Raw genomic sequence first — 20189 nt, 5'->3', positions numbered from 1 at the left:
AGAGAGAGAGGGGAGAGGAAAGGGAAAGGAAAGAGAGAGAGAGAGAAAGAGGAAAGAGAGGGAGAGGAAAGAGGCATACAATAATTCATTTGCATTTAATTGTAATGGTTCAAAGAATGTTTGGAAAAATGTTCGGCCCTCCAGCACGTTCACTTCATCCAATCTGGCCCTCTTTGAAAAAAGTTTGGACACCCCTGAGTTAAGCAGTTATTCCGGTATTCCTGCAGCATGCTTAATCCCTCCAAACCCACTCCACCCCCACAAAAATTGACCAGTTGTGGAAATTGGACCGTGATCATAAAAGCTAGTATTACCAAGTTAGCCTCATTTTTTTGGGATTTCAATTTCCACCAGCCATACAATTTGAAGGAAGTCGAGTCCAGACTGTGGAAGGCACCAGTTTGGCATTCTGCTGCTAGCATTATTTGGCATTTTTCATATCTGGTTTATCTACTTCATGCACAGAAACAGCAGGTAGCCCATGTGTGCAGAGGGATCACTGATCTAATTCTCCCCTTTGGGGATCACCGCAGCAGCTTTCAATTTTTTTCCTCAGGTACCAGGAAAAAGCACCCCAAACACTGTGATTGTAAGGCTGAGATGAGGGACAATCCTAATGCTGCAATATGGTGGGAATTTTATGCTAATATTTAACACTATTTAAAACATCAATGGCAATATTTAAAATTGCAAGATTAGCATATATGCATTTGATGTACTCACTTCTATACTTCAAGTAATGGCTAAAAATTAACCGTGCATGCAATTGGAAGAAAAGAATGCTTTAAACATTTTTAGTATTTAAAAATATCATTTATTGTATTTTCTGTTTTAATAGATAGTCTCCCATTCATTTGCCCTTGTTCCAGAAATGGAGAGCATTGTGATCAACAAACCAGACATCACACACACACACATTCTGTCAGTTATTAAAGTATCTAAAATAAAACCAGACGTACAACAAATTCTGAAAAAAAAACATGAGAAGAAATGGACGCTGACTAAATATACCAAGCCACGTTGGATTGTTGAAGGAGTATACTGCTCCTTTTGTTTCAAGTTGTATCTAGGACAGTTTCAGATATACTGGGAATATACCACCCAGAATTCTCCACCAGCAGGGCCAATTATAATTCAGGATGTTGTAGTCCCCCATCTGAAGAGTGCCAGGTTAGAAAAGACTGCCCTAGAATTTTATCCCTTCCTGGAGCTCACACAGGTAGCAGAGGTATTCACTGTTGAACTATAAAACCATGAAAATATGTATAACTCTCCTGAGGATTTGACATATAATGAAGGACAGTCTTTTGACAACACAAATTTTCCATCCTCAGCTACTGTTATTGTAAGACAGAGGAAGGAATGGAAGGCAGAATTAATGCCAATAATTCTTTCTTACCCTTATACAAACAACAATGTAGTGTCTTAGCTTCCTACCTAACAAATATAAGGTGCATCAGAGCAATTGGAAAAGATGGAAGCTGGAGTGACACTTAATTCCTGCTATCTTCTCTGTCCATGGAGGAGCATCAGAATGAAAGTGGGCAAGTACTCAGAAAAATGGTGGTAAATAATCTATCGGTATTGTGTTCTCCCTGAAGCTCCTTTGTGCTAATACAGCAATAATGTGAGTTAATATTTCAGCTAACAAGTTGACACCAATATGGTAATAGGAGAAAAATGGCCTGATTCCTGAATTTTCCCTCCCAAAAGATATAAAAATGCTACAGAAATGAACTTTATACAAAGTTCAGGATGTGACCATTTCTCCAAGGACAATGCTATGCTTCATAGGACAGATATATAGGCATCTTCACTGTGTAATTTTAACAAAACATCATTTGGATTTAATTGATTCAAATTAGGAATAGCCTCTTCAAAAAGGGAAAGAAAAGCGGACTTACTAATCCAAGCTCAATAACTTTGAATAAGCAAGTTTTTTCTTTATCAACTTAATGGGAACCCCGAAGACTGGATGTTGACTGTAACTAGAATCAAACTTTTATACACTTCCAATATATTTATCTTATATTTGAGTATGAAGATATCAAGACAGATTATAGAGTAGCCAATGGCCAGAAGACTTCATTCAAGTCCATAATGAACTACTGCAAGACTGTCTCACATAGTTAAGGTTTGAGCCCATGTTTAAAAAATTTGCTTGCAAAAGTAAAAGGATATTCAATCTATATGTACTCAGAAATAGCAAAAAAAGAGAGAGTACCATGGGAATAAATAATACAGTTCTGAGGCCTGAACATTCCTTGCACCAGTTGTGACTGCCCAATTCAAGTAGTCTGCACATGCCAAGAGTCCTTCCTTTCTGCAGAGAAAAAAGAGAATCGTCTTGAGCTTTTAGCCTTGGATTTGTGTACCTTGTGCATACTGCCTCCTCCATGGCATAAGAATGAAATTAGGTAACTGAGAAAAATAAGGGAGAGGATGATGGGAAAAACAGTCTCTTCCTTTGGCAATTTAATATACTGTGCCCACTTAAGAACATAACCTCATCAATGAGTCAAAGTCAATCTGTTGCCAGAATGGGATGTTTTCCCGCGTTATTTCGGTTGCTTGTCCCAGTCAGACTGGCTGCCTTTAAAGTTGAAAAGGGTACTGCTTCAAATAGTCCTTCATTCTCTTTGGTAGAGGCAATTGGTCTGTCTCTCCAGTGCTTCGATTGATCTGTAGTCGGCAGAGGTGCTGCAGGCTGGGGGCAATGTCCTTGCGGCCGAGCGGCTGGATGAGCTTCAGATGTACTGCCGATGCTATCATCTCCTTTTGTGGGGGAGGCAAAGGCATGGGAGGCGGGTAGGGAGCATCGCTCTTGCTCTCTACAGTACAAGAAAGAACATAATGCTGGATGAGGCTAACCACATCCGGGAAGGCCAAAACCCGAGGTTTGGAGAGGCAATTGGAATCTAACTGGAACTTGCTATCGGCGTATTCAATGCGTACATTGGTAGGACCTCTGTTGGTCTTTACGGATAGTGTGAACAAGTAGCTGGGATGAGCACTGTCCCGTACCAGAAAAGTCCCCTCCGGCATCTTCTGGAGCTGCTGCTTGGCTTCATTGGCTGTAATGGAACCCCAATACCAGCCTGGAAGAGAATCCCAGAAAAGACATGGATAAGAAGGACAAACTATTCATTTTAAAAAAAACAGGAAAAGAAACATTTATTGGTTCATTTTCTATTTTATTGACATATATGCATATACATATATTTGTGAACAAATAGTGGCATTTACTGTGCACTCCCTCCCGAAGTAGTACAATTTAGCCAGTATCATAATGGGAAGTATCACAGATTTTTGAAAAGGCATTTATGAAGTCAGCTTTGGGATGATATATTCAAGAAGCTGTGGAAGTGTCCCTGAGTCAAGTGGGGCTTGTTTGTGGACAAAGAGCTATGGAATTGCAGCCCCAGACAATTGCCGCTAACCATATTGGGGAGCCATTTTGCCTTTTTGGAATTCTGCTCTTTAAAATCCAGGCTGCCCTAAAGGAGATATAGAGGAACTGGGCACTTTAACAACATACAATAGGTTCTTATTCCAAGTATTGAAAGTATCGATTGGATCCTTACCAGATTCTCGCAGAAATGAAAATGTTCTGGCAATGCATAGCAGATCCTCCTCTGGGTCTCGTGTTTGAGGTGAGTTGCTTTCAAGCCTGGGCATTGCCAGGGGAGGGGCGGACTGTTCTTGGAAGGATGTGACTGATAGAGGCTGCATCATCTGTTCTGACACATTCACTGCAAGGCCTTCAACTGGCAGCCTCCGAAGTTTCTCCTCTGATACCAAAGGATAGGATCTGAAAAGAAGAGCATTTTGGATTATTCCTTTTCTGGCTGAAATGAATGCATCACTGAACACAACATCACATACCCGGGTCTGTACAGTTCATTTCCACAAATAAGACAGTTGTATTAATGGCAGTCACCAAAGCAAAGAAGATAACCGGGGTCAGGATTCTTTGCTGTTTTTATCCTTACATAAGTTCTTCCCTTATCAGACCTTTTATTTTAAAACAAGACGTGTTTTTCAATTTAGATAAAAATTAAAAAATCATCTTGATGCTTTGCAAGTACCACAAACAGATAAAGAAAAAACATAACATAGATTCTTGGAAAACACTCCACCTTTCCAGGGATTTTTTTTTAAAAAAAAAAACTCTTTGTTTCCTATATTTTAAGGTTACCAATCTTTAAAAGACCATCTTGCCTGAATCAGAAAATTGGTAAATTTATTTTTCACAATAATAAATGTAGGAACATGTGTGAGCCAGCCATGAAGTAAAAAAAATATCTCTATGCTAAACTATCATCCTATATTTTATATTATTCTGGTCTCCCTCTGTGCAGGGTTATGGATATGTCTCCAAAGGATGTCCCACTTAGCTCAATGTAACTTTCCATTGGACCTTTAATGATGTCACTAGCTTATTTGCAACTTTAAGATAATCCCCCAAATTTACTTTGGTGAGGAAATATAACATTATGATAGACATGCTGGTATTTGGAAAGATTCCCTCCAAAAATTAAAATATTAATTTTAATATTAAAATAAATGTGACTATTTAATAGAGTGTAAATGTACAGCAGATGAAATATGAATGTTGAAAGTCTCTCTCATGGGATGATCTGAAATGGCCATTTATAGGCCATTTATATAGTCCTCCTTTGTACGCTGATAGCCCTGTGGTGGCTCCAACTACATGACGAGCTGATCTCCTGTATCCCCCAATCCAGGTGACCACTGTCAATCCTCAGTAGTAACATCCAACCTTATAGAGTTGCCAGGAAGCAAATATTAGACAGTAGCATTTGACTCTCTTTGCGGCTGAATGCTTGACCATCTGATTTCAGAGAAACACATTGCCACATGGTGGCTTTTAAGGAACCACTTAAGCATTCCAAATTGTGTGAAACTGCTTTAGTGTATTAAAGAAGCATTTTGTTTACACTGTGCCAATCTGTAACTTTATCTAAGCTGTAACAGGATATTCTTGGAAACTATGAGTTTCAAAAGATTTTCACACGGTTGTATTTTTCTACTGGTGCTTTCTCTCCTATCTGATAAATGCATTAACAATTATTTCCAACTGCTCACAAGACTGGAAATATTTCAATAATAGAAATTTGATCATTCACCCCCTACCCCAGTTTACTTATCATTCATCCCTACACACATAACAGGCCCACAAGTAACAGTACTATACCTTTCTGCTTTGCTTATATAGTTTCTCTTTTGAATAGTTAAAACAATACTCCAGTACTGATTGTGTGCAATATGAATGTGTTACCAATGAAAGCAGGGGTTATTTCCTATCTTTCTTTTCCTTCAGCCTTTTCTTTCTTTGCAATTATTTCAGTTTAATACTCAAGTTCAACTATTAGTCAAGTAAAAGCAGACATAAAGTAAAACCATCCATTAGGAACTGAAAACTCTCTTATTAAGAAATTAAATTTTACCACTTCCTGACCAATAAGCATTCTGCATCTCCCTAAAATGGAAATGTATATGAGAACTCAAAAATCACTTCTATAAAACACTTCCTGGTGTCTAGCGAGAAAGGAGATGCAATAACAAATATGATTAAAAATCAACCTCTAGATAAAATCTGGAATAATTTAAATGCTACATTGAAATTCAACTTTTCTCCACAAACCTGATATAGATTCCTTTCCATGGAAGGAATGGTATCTTTATTCAGCATCCTAATTGGGTTAAATAAAATAACTTCTGCTGAGTCTGTTGCTGATTTTAGGGAAAGTGTCTACATTGACTTCAGCAATTAGGTTTTTATCTATCTATCTATCTATCTATCTATCTATCTATCTATCTATCTATCTATCTATTTATCTATCTATTTCTCTAAAGTGGGTGTGGTAACAGGTGAGAAAACATAACACTGGGAGGGTGGCTTTTAGGGGTTTTGTTTGTTTGTTTGTTTTGCAAATATACAGTAGGGATGAAAGGTTTCCAGACTATTTTTTCAGAAAGAATTAATTAATTAAGATTAATTAATCTTCAAATAGTCCTACTAAGGATAATTCATGAAGATCACTGCTTCTATTCCGAGGATCTTTGGGAATTTGGGATCTTTGACATTATGTTGGTGCTGTTGTTTTGCAGCAATCATGTTTTTACCTGAGCCTTTAAAACTTACCCCTTTTGTAACTGAGATAACATTTAACCTTTTCCTCTTATTAATCCTCTACAACACTTGAGTCTATTTCAGACTTCTTGACTTTTTTTGCTCATTATAGTCTCCATTTATTGCTGGTACTTTATATGTCTATATAAATATCTAAAGCTATACAAGTTACAAAGACACATCTGTCAATGAAATCTTCCTCCATTTTCTTAACATCTAATACTTCAGGAGCAGAAGAATCCTGAATCTGCTCTTATCAGTGGTTTTCCAGTGCCATTTGCTCCCCCTCCCCAACATGGCCTCAACATGTAGACCATTTAAAGTCACTGTTCTTTCCATCACTATTACCGCCCCGTAAATGAATGTTCATAATCATGACCAAATGGAAAATGAAGTAATTATACTGTCTCATTCTCACAATTAATGAGGCAAGTAGTGTGGTTGGCACTGGCAATCTTAGGGCTTCCTTGCCAAGAGGAGAAGAGGGCACATGCCACTGTAAACCATCTTATTTTTTAAAGTGAATAAATACTTGGCTGGGATTCTTTGAGCAAGAACCCTTCTGGGTAACTAGTGAGAGCTAAAAGCCTCTTGTTTGCTCATGTAACTGTCAAATGAGGGAGTTAAAAGCTGTATTACTCCTAAAACCAAACTAGTTACAAGTTCATTTTAATTATTTTTTGGGTGAGAGGCTTAAAGGAGATGTTTTTTATTTGTTTTCTTTGTTTTTAGGGTCTTGATATATATGCTGCAAGCAATGAACCCCTTGGGGTTCAATAGCTCCACAGTTTATAGAGGTTTTTTTTTTGTTTCCTTGGTGGGGGAAAGGAGTAGGAAAGGGAAACAGCAGATTTGTTCTTCATTAAATGGCAGGACGTAACAAAGTTGTGAGAGGGAAAATGTACATGTGAGAATTAGCAGAAGCATCCACTGAGAATATGAAAGAGACTGCCAAGTTGTAGGTTAGGAAACATCATAGAGTGAATGCAACTATATGACACAGTGGCTCTTAATACTGAATTATGCGCCCAGAGTAAGAGAACCTTCCAGGGGAAGGCTCCACAGCAGCCAAAACAGCTTCAGGACAAACTACTGAATAACAAACAGAACTGTCAATTTGAAGATTGACAGAACCAGAAAAGTGTGTACATCAGGGTGAAAAAGGGAGTCTGCTGCAGTGGGCAAAGTTGGCCTTTAAAATCTTCAAGTTCAAATCCCTGTGCAGTCAGGAAGTTTACTGGAGGTTACTAGGCCATTCTCATTTTCATTGTGATAAGATATTGGGCTTCTGTACTGTATGTCACTCTAGAACAGTGTTTCTCAATCTTGAAAACTTTTAAGATGTTTGGACTTCAATTCCCAGAATTCCACATTCAGCCATGTTGGTTGGGGAATTCTGTGAATTGAAATCTACACATCTTAAATGGCCAAAGTTGAGAAACCCTGCTCTAGTGAGTAAAATGTATCCAAAGAGATAAGTTAGCTCAAGAAGCAATTAAATGGTGAAGCAAGAGAGGGTCATACAGAAATCAGATATCTCCTTCTACTAACCTAACTACTACCACAATTAAAATGCAACTTTACAGTACATGCCTAAGTAAGCCTGATGTAATTCAGCACAGTGTTTCCAGGATAGTGTGTATAAATCTATAACTTTAATCCAGCATTAATTCAGAAACAGATATAGTATAAAAAGCATAACATGGATTCTAAACATAAAAAACAAATGTGATTGTAATATGTCTAATATAGTAATAAAACAAAAGTCCAAAGGAAAACTCCAATTTTTGTAACTTTTAAGAAATGAAAAATACTAATACCTTATTTAGAACAGCTTTAAATGGCCAACATCTTAATGCCTATAGGACATGCTTAGTAGTTTGTTGGCCTGCCCATATAAGATTCAAAGAAACAATGTAATCATTTTGCATTATAAATGACCCAAGAAACAATAAATGTTAGGTTGGGTAAACATATAAATACACAAGATTTGTTATTAGAAACATGTATAATAATAAGAGAAGAACTTGAAGAAGATTAAACTGAAGGCAAAAAAAACCCCCAATTGTCTAATGCGTATTCCTCTAAGGGCAGCATTTCTGTACACGCTCATCTCATTTACAAGTCAGTTCAATGGCCTTGACTTCTGAATAGTCACACTGAAACAAACATGTAATGCCCTTGCTTAGCATCCTATGTTTAACCTCTCTCACACATATGCACATACACCTAATATCCACTGTCATAATCTGTATAGGTTTATTCTATCACAACGAATAACATAATCAGAACAGACCTGGAAGGGATCTTGGAGTTTTTCTAGTCCAACCCCCTGCTCAAGCAGGAGACCTTGTACCATTTCATGTGGCTGTCCTGTCTTTTCTCAAACCCCCCCCCCCCCATGGATGGAGCACCTACAACTTCTAAAGGAAGGCCAACTGTTCCACTGGTTAATTATCCTCAACATATTGAGTTGGCACTTCAACTCAGGTATTCTCTGCTATACAAAGCAAAGTGCTCTGACCCAGATCAGATCTGGATTTCTCCGTTTCTTGATGGCTGCTCCACCTTTTTTCATTTTAGTTGGATTTAAAGACATTTCGCTTTGGAAGATATATTTCTTTATAACTATATAACAAATGCTCACTTTCAGAGACCTCTAAATGGGGTGGAGTACATAATTAATCACTACTGCGCTTTGCTTTAAATGAAAAAGCACAGAAAAATGTGAAGACTTTTGATAGGTTAGAAATGACCTTCGTGGAGGCCACGGATTTTGAGTGGAAGCCCATAATTTTACACACACACACGCACACACACAAAAAAAAAAACCAGGGCAGGAGAATCCATTTGCTATCCTTTCCTTGTGGTTGTAATAGTAAAATTCTAGGGAGCTGGAGTAAACTGTCACTGAAAGCTGGACTGGCTTCAGAGCAAGCTTTTAGAGGAGCCCACCTGTGTTTTTTTTAAAAAAGTCGTGGTTTGTAAAGAAACTTACCCTTGAACGCAGAGGATCATGTCACTCCAGGACCCAGGAAAGAGCATCAAGTCCACCGAGAAATGGGGTAAAGCCGCGCTTCTTCTTTGTTCCCAAACCGAAAACCTGCCACAGTCCGTCCGCAAGTTAGCAGAAATCCAGAAGTGTCCCAACAAGGTTTCTGAAATGCACTGAAGAATCGCCTACACAAAATAAGCTGCAGGTAGTCCCAGGGAAATCTTTCCCGCATCAAGTTACGCGAAAAAAAATGCGTGGGATCGCAGCTCTTTTCCAGTGAACTCCGGCTGAGTTTTAAAAGATGGCAATCAAAAAAACAAATATTAAAAATTACGTTTACTTTAGAAACAAATCTCCTCCTTCTCGGTGGCGCGGAAAGTCGCCTCGAATAAAAAACGAGAATAAAAAAATGATAATAAATACCTGCCTGAATAAATAACCTCTCCCCGCCTAAAAGTTCGGGGAGAAGAAGAGAGCGGACCAAGCAGCCGTTGTGCCTTCGACGCCGGCTCTTGAAGAAATGAGGATCGCGGGGAGCCGAAGGGGGGAAACCACTACTCAGTAATCTTTTGTTTGCGCCCTTTTAATCTATTCCAGGAAGTGGTGGATTCCTGGAATTGTATTGTATTCACATCACTCTTCCGACAGGCACAAAAAAAGAAAGGAAAGTATAAATAGAAGGGGCCGTTCCAGGTACCTTCATCTCAGGCTTGCGGTCTCCTAAGGTCAGAAATAACCCCGCCTCAAAAACACGAGTGGAAAGAGAAGCGTATTAAGAGATCTGCGCCGAATGGTTTGAAAACTTGCGTGTTTTCATTTTTAATTCAGCGCTGCCTCCGGCCGCTCTCGCAGTTCAAGGAAATACCTTTGATAGATTTCCAAGAACTTTCCAGGAAAGCGGGGCGGGCTTTCCCAACCTCTGCCAATCCGAGTGAAGGAGGGCAGGGCCTGACGCCCGGAGCCCCGCCAATCGGGGGCGGATGACGCGCGATGCTGCAGTTATCCAGGCCCAGTAGGGTTAGTCAGAAACCCGCAGGCTGGTGCTGGGTCCCAGGAAAGGGCGGGGCGGGGCGAGCTGAAATCAGCAGAAAGCCTCGAGGTCGCCATGCGGCCGGCGAGTTGGTTGCTTGAGCTCCCAGGCGAGTCTCCTGCGCCCGCCGCCCGACGGCCAAATCTGATCTGAGGGCGACAGCGGAGCCGAGCACCGCCTGCCTTGACAGGCAGGAGAACAAAGGCTGCTTTCTTTAGGCTGGCAGTCTTTCTCCACCTCTGCAAACTTTTCTTAGCAGGCATGAGTTTTTGGCACCCATTTTTCTCAGTTGAACGAATGAACGCCAAACCTTCTGGAGGAAATGGAGACGTTGCAGCGAAGAGATGCTGGTGAAAAAAGACACACACACCCCTTTCCTTTCCGAAGGCATAAACTGCACACCCTTCTCTTTAGGGAATACACACAGAGTTTATTTTCATTTATCCTTTCATCTTTAAACAATGAAAAGCCAGGAAGGAGTGAACATGCTAGAATAATTCGGTAGCTCGTATAAATGAAAATGAATGGAATGTATTAAGAACTACTGAGAAAAACGATTAGGAAGGATAGCCCTACCTTTCTAAGTTATATAGGAGGTCATTCACAGCAGAATCCTAAGGCTATTTTATCTCCAATTCAATATGGTGCACCACAGGACAACAAGTATATGTATTTTACTGTGCAATTTGAGGACAATTGGTTGTCAGTCAAAATATGCTAGCTAGCCTATTTCTTCCCAATCCAATTACTTCCTGCATCACAAGGCAGGATTCTCAAAGGATTCGTCCAGTTTCCTAGCTGGATTTTAGGCAATATATTTTTTCCTCCCAGAGCATACTAAAAACCACAAGAATCTCCTCTCGGCTCCACTTCAAGGTTCAAGGCCACAGTTCTTAATATATTTTTTTTATTCGTTACAAATTGAATGGGATTGTAATTTCTCATTCAATTCAGGAAACAAGCCATTATGGTAGTTTTGGGCATATCCTGGGGGTAATGCTAAAGGATTGTTGCCATTAAAACTCTGTCAAGACTCTTGTATGGGTTTTGAAGGGGGGGGAGGATTGTGACAATATTCAAAACTGGGAAAAGGGGTGATTGAGTCCAAGTATTTCAGAATGGCTGTAGTATGTGATGGGTGCTTCAGAAATAGCTCTGTTGTACATTCTGTTCCATTAAGCAAAATGCTACTATGAATCGGACTGTGACATGTTGTTTTTTATGGGATTGTGAATTCCAGTCTCTCTGATGTGGAAGAGTTAGAGATTTATTCTAATATGTGTGATTAATATAATTAACAGTTCCTATACAGTAGAATTCTATTTTCCTTTTAATGTTAACTATTAACGTCAGTTGTCATGGATTCCAAGACAGTAGTCATTTCCAAATGTGTCTGTCATACACACCATAGGATCACACAAACAGACTACAATCTGAAACCTTGGAGATGATGGTAATAGTGATGTTTAAGTGTCCAGCACAGGTTGAGATCCAAATATTTCTGGGAACTGTCTATTTTATGGGTCCAGTTGCATTGAGCATGGATTCCACATGCATTTAAATTCCATAACTAGAAACGAAAGTTTGGAAGAAAAATTATTGAAAATCTTGTACAAGTAGATAAGGGAACTATGATTAATGAGTCCTATGAATGAGACAAGCTGTTGTATGTAAATGGAGCCTGAAATGCCTATAATTATGGATGTTTCTCTGACTCTATAATATATATTGTAAAGATGCACCACTTATATAGCTAGATGGGAACTAATGGCTGCGACTAATGCATATCATAGCCACTTAAATCCTAAAATCTTCTGGTCCTTATTTAACCTACCCTAGAAGATTACAACCCAGTTGACAGCAGTTGTCCAGTGTCCCCCTATTATTGAAATGTGGTCATTAGCTGTTTGCACCTTTACATTGATTTTGGACTTTAAGAAGAGTAGTATGAGTTAATGTTATCTGACTAGGTAAACAGCAGATATTCTCATAAACTAGAACAGAGATGACTTAGTTCAGCCAGATTGATCCTAAGAGATTAGTTGTTCAAATACAACAGTTTACTATTGAAGTCAAACCAGCAGCTTAGAAAATGTATGCAGGACATAAGAGAGCTTTACTATTTCCTGGAGCTCAATTTGGGGGCTCTTTTCCTTTAATGTCACTTAGATAGCGAATTAGCTTGTTTTTGTTTTTAATATTCACACAAAGAAAAATATCTGACTAATTAATTGGAAAAGGGTCTGTGTGAATTTAATTACAAGCTTTGCAACTCCAGTTTATTTGCAAGCTCAACATAGCTTCCAACCAGTTTTCATTTCAAAGTGGATATTTTAGTTTTAGACGTATTATGCGTTAGTGTTATGCTCATCCCAGTTAATTATGGACAGAAAAAAACATGTTGCCTTTATATATTTTCTAGGCATATGCCTAGAAATAAAAATCTGAAAAATGACTACAAATGGAGTATTTTTATAAATCTAGACATCGATACTGATTACAGTTGAAATCTTACCAGATCCAATGAAAACTCCTCAACTTTGGAGTTGATGTTATTATTTTCAGAGTTTTGAAACCTCCCACTGTCTGTTGGCTAATAATTAAAGAATGTAAGCTTTTGTGTTCATGAAGCAGAATGAAATGGCTATGTCAGATTTTGTAATAGATTTTAGTTCAATTCCATATATGATGCAATATGTGCAGTAAAGATGACCCAGATTGCCAGGTATAGTCTCATAACCTGATTATTTACTTATTACCTTTTCCAATTTGCTGTCTTCTTTTTCAAAATGAAAAAAGATCTGGCCTAATTTGGGATTATTTATTTTTATTTGCTGCTTTTGGGGCTACATTGCCTGATGAAATCAAAACTTAGAAAAGAATAAATCCTTCATATTTTGAATACATTACAATTGTGGTCAATAGTTCAAATAAATGTCATCAGAAAGAAATTTTATTATCAACCTTCTGAGAAGCTCAAAGTAGCATTGCTAGTTTGAAAAAAGCAGAGCTAAAGATAATTCTTAAACAATCCAGGATTTCAAAACAGTGTCACCACCTACTGGTCAAAGCGTAAAAGAAAGAGGTTTGCAACCTGTAATACTGTAAGTGGAGCTTTTTATTGTAGGATGTTTTGTTCTTTTGTTTCTTATCAATTTTGGCAATTAACTTTTGTTGCTAATTTACAAGTAGATAACTTGATCTTGATGGCCCTAATTGTCCCTGGCTTATTAAAATGTTGGAGGATTTTATTTAGGGTGATTTTAAAAATAATTTTAAATAGAGACACAGCTTCTAATATTCGGTTTTTTAATCTGGTTTTACAGGGGTTTGTATTTTTATGCTTTGTATTTGTACTGTTTTTAATACGCTGTGCACCGCCCTGAGTCCTGCGGGAGAAGGGCGGTATATAAATTAAATTATAATAATCCATTTTTCAATGCTTTCAATCTGTAATATTTCATTAAACCAAGTAGTCAATCTTTTATGGAAAGTCATCAGATGTTTAAGCCAAAATCCATGTAGTTCATCATTTCCTGATGCACTCTACTTAATATCTTTTGTTTGCTTTTTAATCATTTTTATGTGATGACCACATTATCTATTTTTACTGATCTAATGCATTTCTCAATCTCCATTATCCATGCTGATCTTTATTATTGGTTATCCTAGATAACACTCCAAAATTTTAATATTCTATCAGGGTTAAGTCTGTTTCTAGTATGTTCCAGCAATGTTTTATAAAACAAATGCTTTTTTTAAAAAAAACCTGCTGATTTTGTCAAATTGATTTTTTCTACCTTCATATCCTTTACTTTTTTTAAAAATAGCCATGACTCAAGGTTTTTTTTTAATTCTTCTGAGTCTTTTTTAAATTCTCTTTAAGTTATATCATTTTGGTAAACATTTTCATATTCATGCCTGCAAATTATTCAAATTGCTAACATCCATTTGTAAATTATTAATCTTCCTTTCCAATCCAATTTTCTATTTTGATCCTACATTTTGTTGCTTTTTACAGCCCTGTGTCTCAATCCTGATGTTACCTCTGCTGTTGTGTTATAAATTGATCCCTCCATATGTCACCTGAGCCATGAACTCATCCTAGGTCAGGGGTAGGCAACCTTGGCTCTTTTATGACTCGTGGACTTCAACTCCCAGAATTCCTGAGCCAGCCAAGCTGGCTCAGGAATTCTGGGAGTTGAAGTCCACGAGTCATAAAAGAGCCAAGGTTGCCTACCCCTGACCTAGGTATATGCTGAATTCTGACCTCTCTCCTTGCCCCTCCCCCCTCCACTTCTCTCATCTCTGAAGAAGGCTCTCCTCTCTGATTTGGATGAGGTAAAACTAGAGGTCTTCCCAGGTTACTGCTTTGGACTCTATGCCTGAGCAGTACAGGTAGTCCTCGACTTACAACAGTTCATTTAGTGACCAAAGTTACAGTGGCACTGAAAAAAGTGACTTATGACTGCTTTTCAAACTTATGACTGTTGCAGCACCCCCATGGTTACGTGATCAAAATTCAGATGCTTGACAACTGACACATATTTATGATGGTTGCAGTGTCCTGGAGTCATGTGATCACCTTCTTACAAGCAAAGTCAATGGGGAAGCCAGATTCACTTAACAACCATGTTACCAACTTAACTGCAGAGATTCATTTAACAACTGCGACAAGAAAGATCGTAAAACAAGGCCAAAATTAACTTAATAGATATTTCACCTAGCAAAAGAAATTTTGTGGTCGTTAAGTCGAGGACTACCTGTACCTTTTAACAGCACAATGTTATCAATTTCCTCCCAACTCAATCTTGTCAGTAACAAATTAAATTTGCTTAAATCTGTGTTAGATTAGTTTCCCCTCACATTTCTATATACTCCACAAGGAGGAATAGAAATGGAGAAGTGAATTCCTTTCAAGCCTCTATACCAGTGGTTCTCAACCTTTTTAATGCCGCAACCCCCAACCGGTCGTAAGTCGAGGACTAAACCGGTCGTAAGTCGAGGACTACCCAACCGGTCGTAAGTCGAGGACTTTCCCTGCCTGGGAGCGCTGCGCATGCGTGGTTCCGGCCCCTGCACCGGCCGAGGCGTAGCTGGCAAGCGGCAGAGACGGAGCAGGCCGACCACCAGCTGGCCTAGCTCAAGGGAGGTAAGGCACCCGCCGGAAAAGGGGAAAAAAATGGCAGACAGCCTTGCTTGGCGACCCCCGTGAAATGGTCGATCGACCCCAAATGGGGTCGCGACCCATAGGTTGAGAACCGCTGTTCTATACAGAATGCAGGATTTTGGCATGGTGAAAACAATATCTAATTGCAAGTAGTTATCCATATACATATCAGCCATAGGTTCTTACTCAGTCCATCGGCTTCAGTGATGGGGAAGAATGCCCATGAAGCAGGCAGGATGCAGTTTGTGGAGATGCTGGCAGCCAGGCACCCATCAGGAGAGAAGCAATGGCAGAGAGATGAGGAAGAGTCTGGGTGGAGGCAGGTTGAATGATGCCAAAGCAAAACATATACCAAGAGAGCACTTCATCGGAGAAACAGCAGCAGGAAGGCAAGGAAGAAGTACAAGGAGAAACCAGGCTTGTGCAGTGTGAAGCAGGTTGGGTATACTGTCAGGTTTGGTCAGCCTCTACGAGTCCTTCCATATTTTGTCTTACAATAAGTGCAATTCTAATATGATTGGATATTTTCATGCAGGAACATCTCAACAATGGAAAGACATTATTGCAATTGTTAAGAAAAGGTTGTAGACATAAATCAGCACTGAAGATTGCCTAGCGTGACTGAGAGTTCTTTTATAACTGATGTGTAGATGTCTTTAAGGAGGACAATTGCTAAGCAGTGATGGAAGCTTTTTTGTTTCTTTTATTACATACAGGTTTATTTACAGGAACGATTGAAAAAAAACAACAGTGTCCCCAAACTTTACATTTTGAAATTTTTTCTACTCTCTTCCAGAGTGCTATTTGCTAACTACCAGCCCCAAGTAGAATAAGTACCAAGTTCCCCCCCTTTCCTTCTCTTCCCCCCCCCCACCATGTTTCACTAAAAGAAATAAATAATGGTTTTTGGACCTTATCAACTATCCCTCTGCATGTTGTGTGACACACCTCACTCTGGGTCTTCTGCCCAGTCCTTCCCAGTGTGCAACTTCCCCAAAAGGTGCATCATCCATCTGTAGGGAGTCATGCCCCTCAGTCCCCTCCTGCCTTGGATTTGGGGTGAAACATATCCCTCTGTCTGGGCCTTGTCTTCTCTACCCCTGGGAAGCAGCCTTCCAGCATCTTCTCTCTCCTCTTGGTCCAGAAACTGGCATCTGTTCATTCAAATGGCCCAGAACACACACAGAACGATGTCTCTTTCTAGTTACCACAACCATGGTGTTTTCTGCCTCAAAGCAGTACAGGCTCAAACAAGGCATCCTTGCATCCCTCTCTCCCTCCCTCTCTCTCCCCTCCCCCTCTCTCCCTCTCCTTTTACCACTCAAATCATCATCAGTCCTTCAGCCCTTGAGGAGGTGATGTATTTAGATTTCAACACACCTACATCCTAGGTTGGGCCAATCAAAATGCTGCCTTCAACTGTCCCAAAACAGTACTGGTTAATAGTCTGGACAGCTTATTTGCCCTTGGGGCAGCATAACTGCATTTCAAGGCCATACCTCAGCCTGTTCTCCATCCTCCCTCCCTTTTTTTGGGGGGGGGGAAGTATTTTTTCTCTGCTGCTTCATACCAGCTCAGCATATCAGCTTAGACACAAAACCTTTATGCCACACATATATAAGTGCCCTATAAATTTTTTTTTTTAAAAAAAAGAAGGCAAGTTTAATAAATAATAAAAGCTCCCTTCAGGCTACCAGTATGACAAAAAAATAAATTGGGTTCGGTGCTGGGTACCATAATTAGGCAGCCCTATTATTTCATTAATATCAGCTCCCCTTCTTTGAACTATGTCCTTTGGATGGGATGAAGTTCTACTCCTTTGTAGGAGCAACAATTTTGTAATAACTCCTCTGCCTAGAAGTTCTCCCTGTGCAATTTACAAAAGAAGTCACTTTCTCAATAACAGTAATTTGGTACGGCACCAACTTAGAGCATTTCAATAGACTGCACGCAATACAAACATGGAAGACTGGTGTAGATTTTCACAACTAGAGAAATCTTAAATTCACAATTACATTCAAAATTAACAATTCTCTTGTAGCTACCTCTCTTTAAGTAGATAAAAAATGGTAGATAAAATTGAAGATCTCAGAAAATCAGATACAGTATAAATTTTCATTTGCAATATCACTATTATTGTCAGGAGTAGAAATGTTATATTTTGGATTTAAACAGAACTGCCTTCATGTATACTTCATGCAAGGCTTATTTTTTTAAAACGTGCTGATGCTTGAGGTTAATTTGATTACTTTCAATGTGCTGTTCCAACATTACTTAAATGTTTCTTACAAGCTTAAAGTACATTCTTGCTTCCTTTATTAGAGAATTAGGCACTTTATTTAACAGACTGTTAATATTTATTAACCAAAGGTTAATGAAAGTGTTCATGAAACACACTTCTATCTGAAAAAATTAAAAGAGCTACTGAAGTGCAGGAGTGTTATTTCTCTACCAGCAGCTTAGACTAAAAATAGATTGTGAATTTAAAAAACAATGATTAAAATGAAATTGTTTGTCCAGGAGGACTTGAGTTGAGTCAGCTTTTTAATCTTAAAAAGAGGTTTGCATGTATGTATTGATGCATTAGTATAATACAGAGCATTAATATAATACGTGCCTGGCTGAGGAATTCTGGGAGTTGAAGTCCATGAGTCATAAAAGGGCCGAGTTTGAAGACCCCTGGTATAATAGATTCAGTAGAGATTCTTGGGAAACCTTACCAAAAGAACAGCAGTTGTCCAGATGCTAAAGAGATTTATTTATCCATTCCATTTATAAGGCTGCTCGTCTCAAACAAGTGACTCTGGGTAGCTAACAACAATTAAAACCCAGCATAAAACAACAAAAATGGAAATAATATGCAGTCAGCAGCTGAGCTCTTTCTAAAAATCCCAATACAAATACTTCAATAACACTAATTCACAGGCTCCCACAGACACTCTTGACTCCAAGAGCAGGAATACATCCACAACTTCAGGGCCCAGAAAAGGTTAACCTAGCTGCCAATCTTATTTCCGGGGGAAGGATGTTCCATAGGACAGGTAGAAGGACAGAAAAAAAACTCTCTTTCCGGGTCTTGCCAGGTGACAACTTTAATGGTCAGCTCCATCCAACCCCCCACAACCTCCAGACACTGAGACAGATCCTCTACCACATCACTTGAACAGCCTGGGGTGGAGATATAAAGTTGGGCATTATTGAAATATTGATGAAATCTCATTCCATACTATTGGATTATCTCATCTAGCAACTTCATGCAGATGTTACACCGGAGTAGAGAGTATTGAATCCTACAGCACTCAGCAAAGCCACAGCCACTAGCAAGACCTTTATTCTGCTATCAACACTGTCTGGAATAATTGCTAAAGGGAAGAGAACTAGCTCTACATAATGCTGCTGGCTCTGAATCCCTGAAAGTTCCAAAATATACTATGATCAACAGAGTCGAGACTGGCTAAGAGATCAAGGAGAGCAAGGATGTGTGCAACATCCCACTCCTGTCAGAGATCATCTACAAGTGCAATCAATGCTGCTTTGGTCCCATGCTTAGGTTTGAAACGGTTAGGAAGATGACCTTGATAAAGATATGCAAGATCTAGTGAAGGGTGAAATGTATTTGAAGTTCACAATAGACAGATAACACTCAGAAGTGATTCAGACAGGCACCTTCCTAATTCACTGGAGGAGGTAATACTGTACAATCAAATCTGCAAGTTTCTGTTTCTATAACCAATAAGTATCTGTGGGGATTTTCAGTCATCCAGGTCACAATTCTCTCAAAGGTGCTTTTTCAAAATAAAATAAAATAAAATAAATAAAAGTTATTTTAGCCTTCCTGTGGAATTGGTGTGGTCTACCTAGTGAGGCTTCATTTTTCATTGTTGAACTCAAGGTTCCCAGCCTTCACTTTATTTCCTTTTACATGCACACAACACACAGTAGAATGAAGACTAAAAAGGACTGTAGTATTTTCATGAAACGGTAAGCATATATTTCCTTCTTCCTTGTTTCATGCTACTCTCTCCCTCCCTCCCTCTGTGTGTGTGTGTGTGTGTGCGCGCGCGCGCACGCACACACACACGCCTGACAGTTTTGCAGAAAGGATTAAATTCTGGAAAACAGGGACAATATTTCCAAAGCAATGTAGTCTGGAAAAGAAATAGACTGTTTTATTCTCGGAACAAGTTTTCTAACATTCCTCATTTCAATCATGAAATGTTTGCATATATTTCTCCCTAAGCAACATTCTGCCTTTCCTAATAGAGAATTTAACTCTTCTAAAACTGACAGAAGAACATATTCCTTAAAGCAAAAACTAATAATCAGGATTCTTTTGTCAATGCATCAAGGCCACACTCTCTATTCATTATGCATAGACTGGATTTTCTGGTTTAATTGTTTCTCAAGACTTACTGATAAAGTATAGTAATAAGCTGCTTATATGAATATGAGGGAAACAGATTTATGGTTTGGAAGTAGTACATTCAAGGTCTTTACCTAATTAAACTTTAATATTTAATTTCCATATTCATAAAAATGAAACGAAATGTTTGAATTTTGGGCGCTTCAGAACTTCAAAAAAGAAATATAAATAAATATAATTCTAATGAGTGAAGAGATCCCATGGCATTCTCAACTCCTATGGACTTATTGCCATGTCCTCTATCAGTCTCTTACAAGAACTGCACTACAGGTACAAAAGAAATTTAAAAGCATGTCTCTTTAGATCATAATAAATATATTTTTAAAGAAACAGATTTGTATTTGATACTTTAAGTATCTATAAGGAATATTCCTAGGAGATGCAGACTATATTGCCAAAAAGCTCTATTGTGAA

General features: G+C 38.7%; 1 protein-coding gene across 1 annotated transcript; it reads right to left on the bottom strand.

Annotated features, from left to right (window-relative positions):
* Window positions 1-822: 822 nt before the first annotated feature.
* CISH (cytokine inducible SH2 containing protein) lies at window positions 823-9383 on the bottom strand. Its single transcript, XM_015817181.1, has 3 exons — window positions 9156-9383; window positions 3585-3811; window positions 823-3098 (listed from the first exon to the last, which is right to left on the bottom strand). The coding sequence occupies exons 1-3, from the start codon at window positions 9200-9202 to the stop codon at window positions 2596-2598; spliced, it is 777 nt and encodes a 258-aa protein (XP_015672667.1). The 5' UTR covers window positions 9203-9383; the 3' UTR covers window positions 823-2595.
* Window positions 9384-20189: the final 10806 nt, after the last annotated feature.

This window comes from Protobothrops mucrosquamatus, unplaced genomic scaffold (assembly GCF_001527695.2).
Source record: "Protobothrops mucrosquamatus isolate PMUCROS unplaced genomic scaffold, P.Mucros_1.0 scaffold560, whole genome shotgun sequence".
NCBI lineage: Eukaryota > Metazoa > Chordata > Lepidosauria > Squamata > Viperidae > Protobothrops > Protobothrops mucrosquamatus.
Note: the sequence above shows the minus strand (reverse complement) of the source record. Positions and strands in the feature narration are given on the sequence as shown.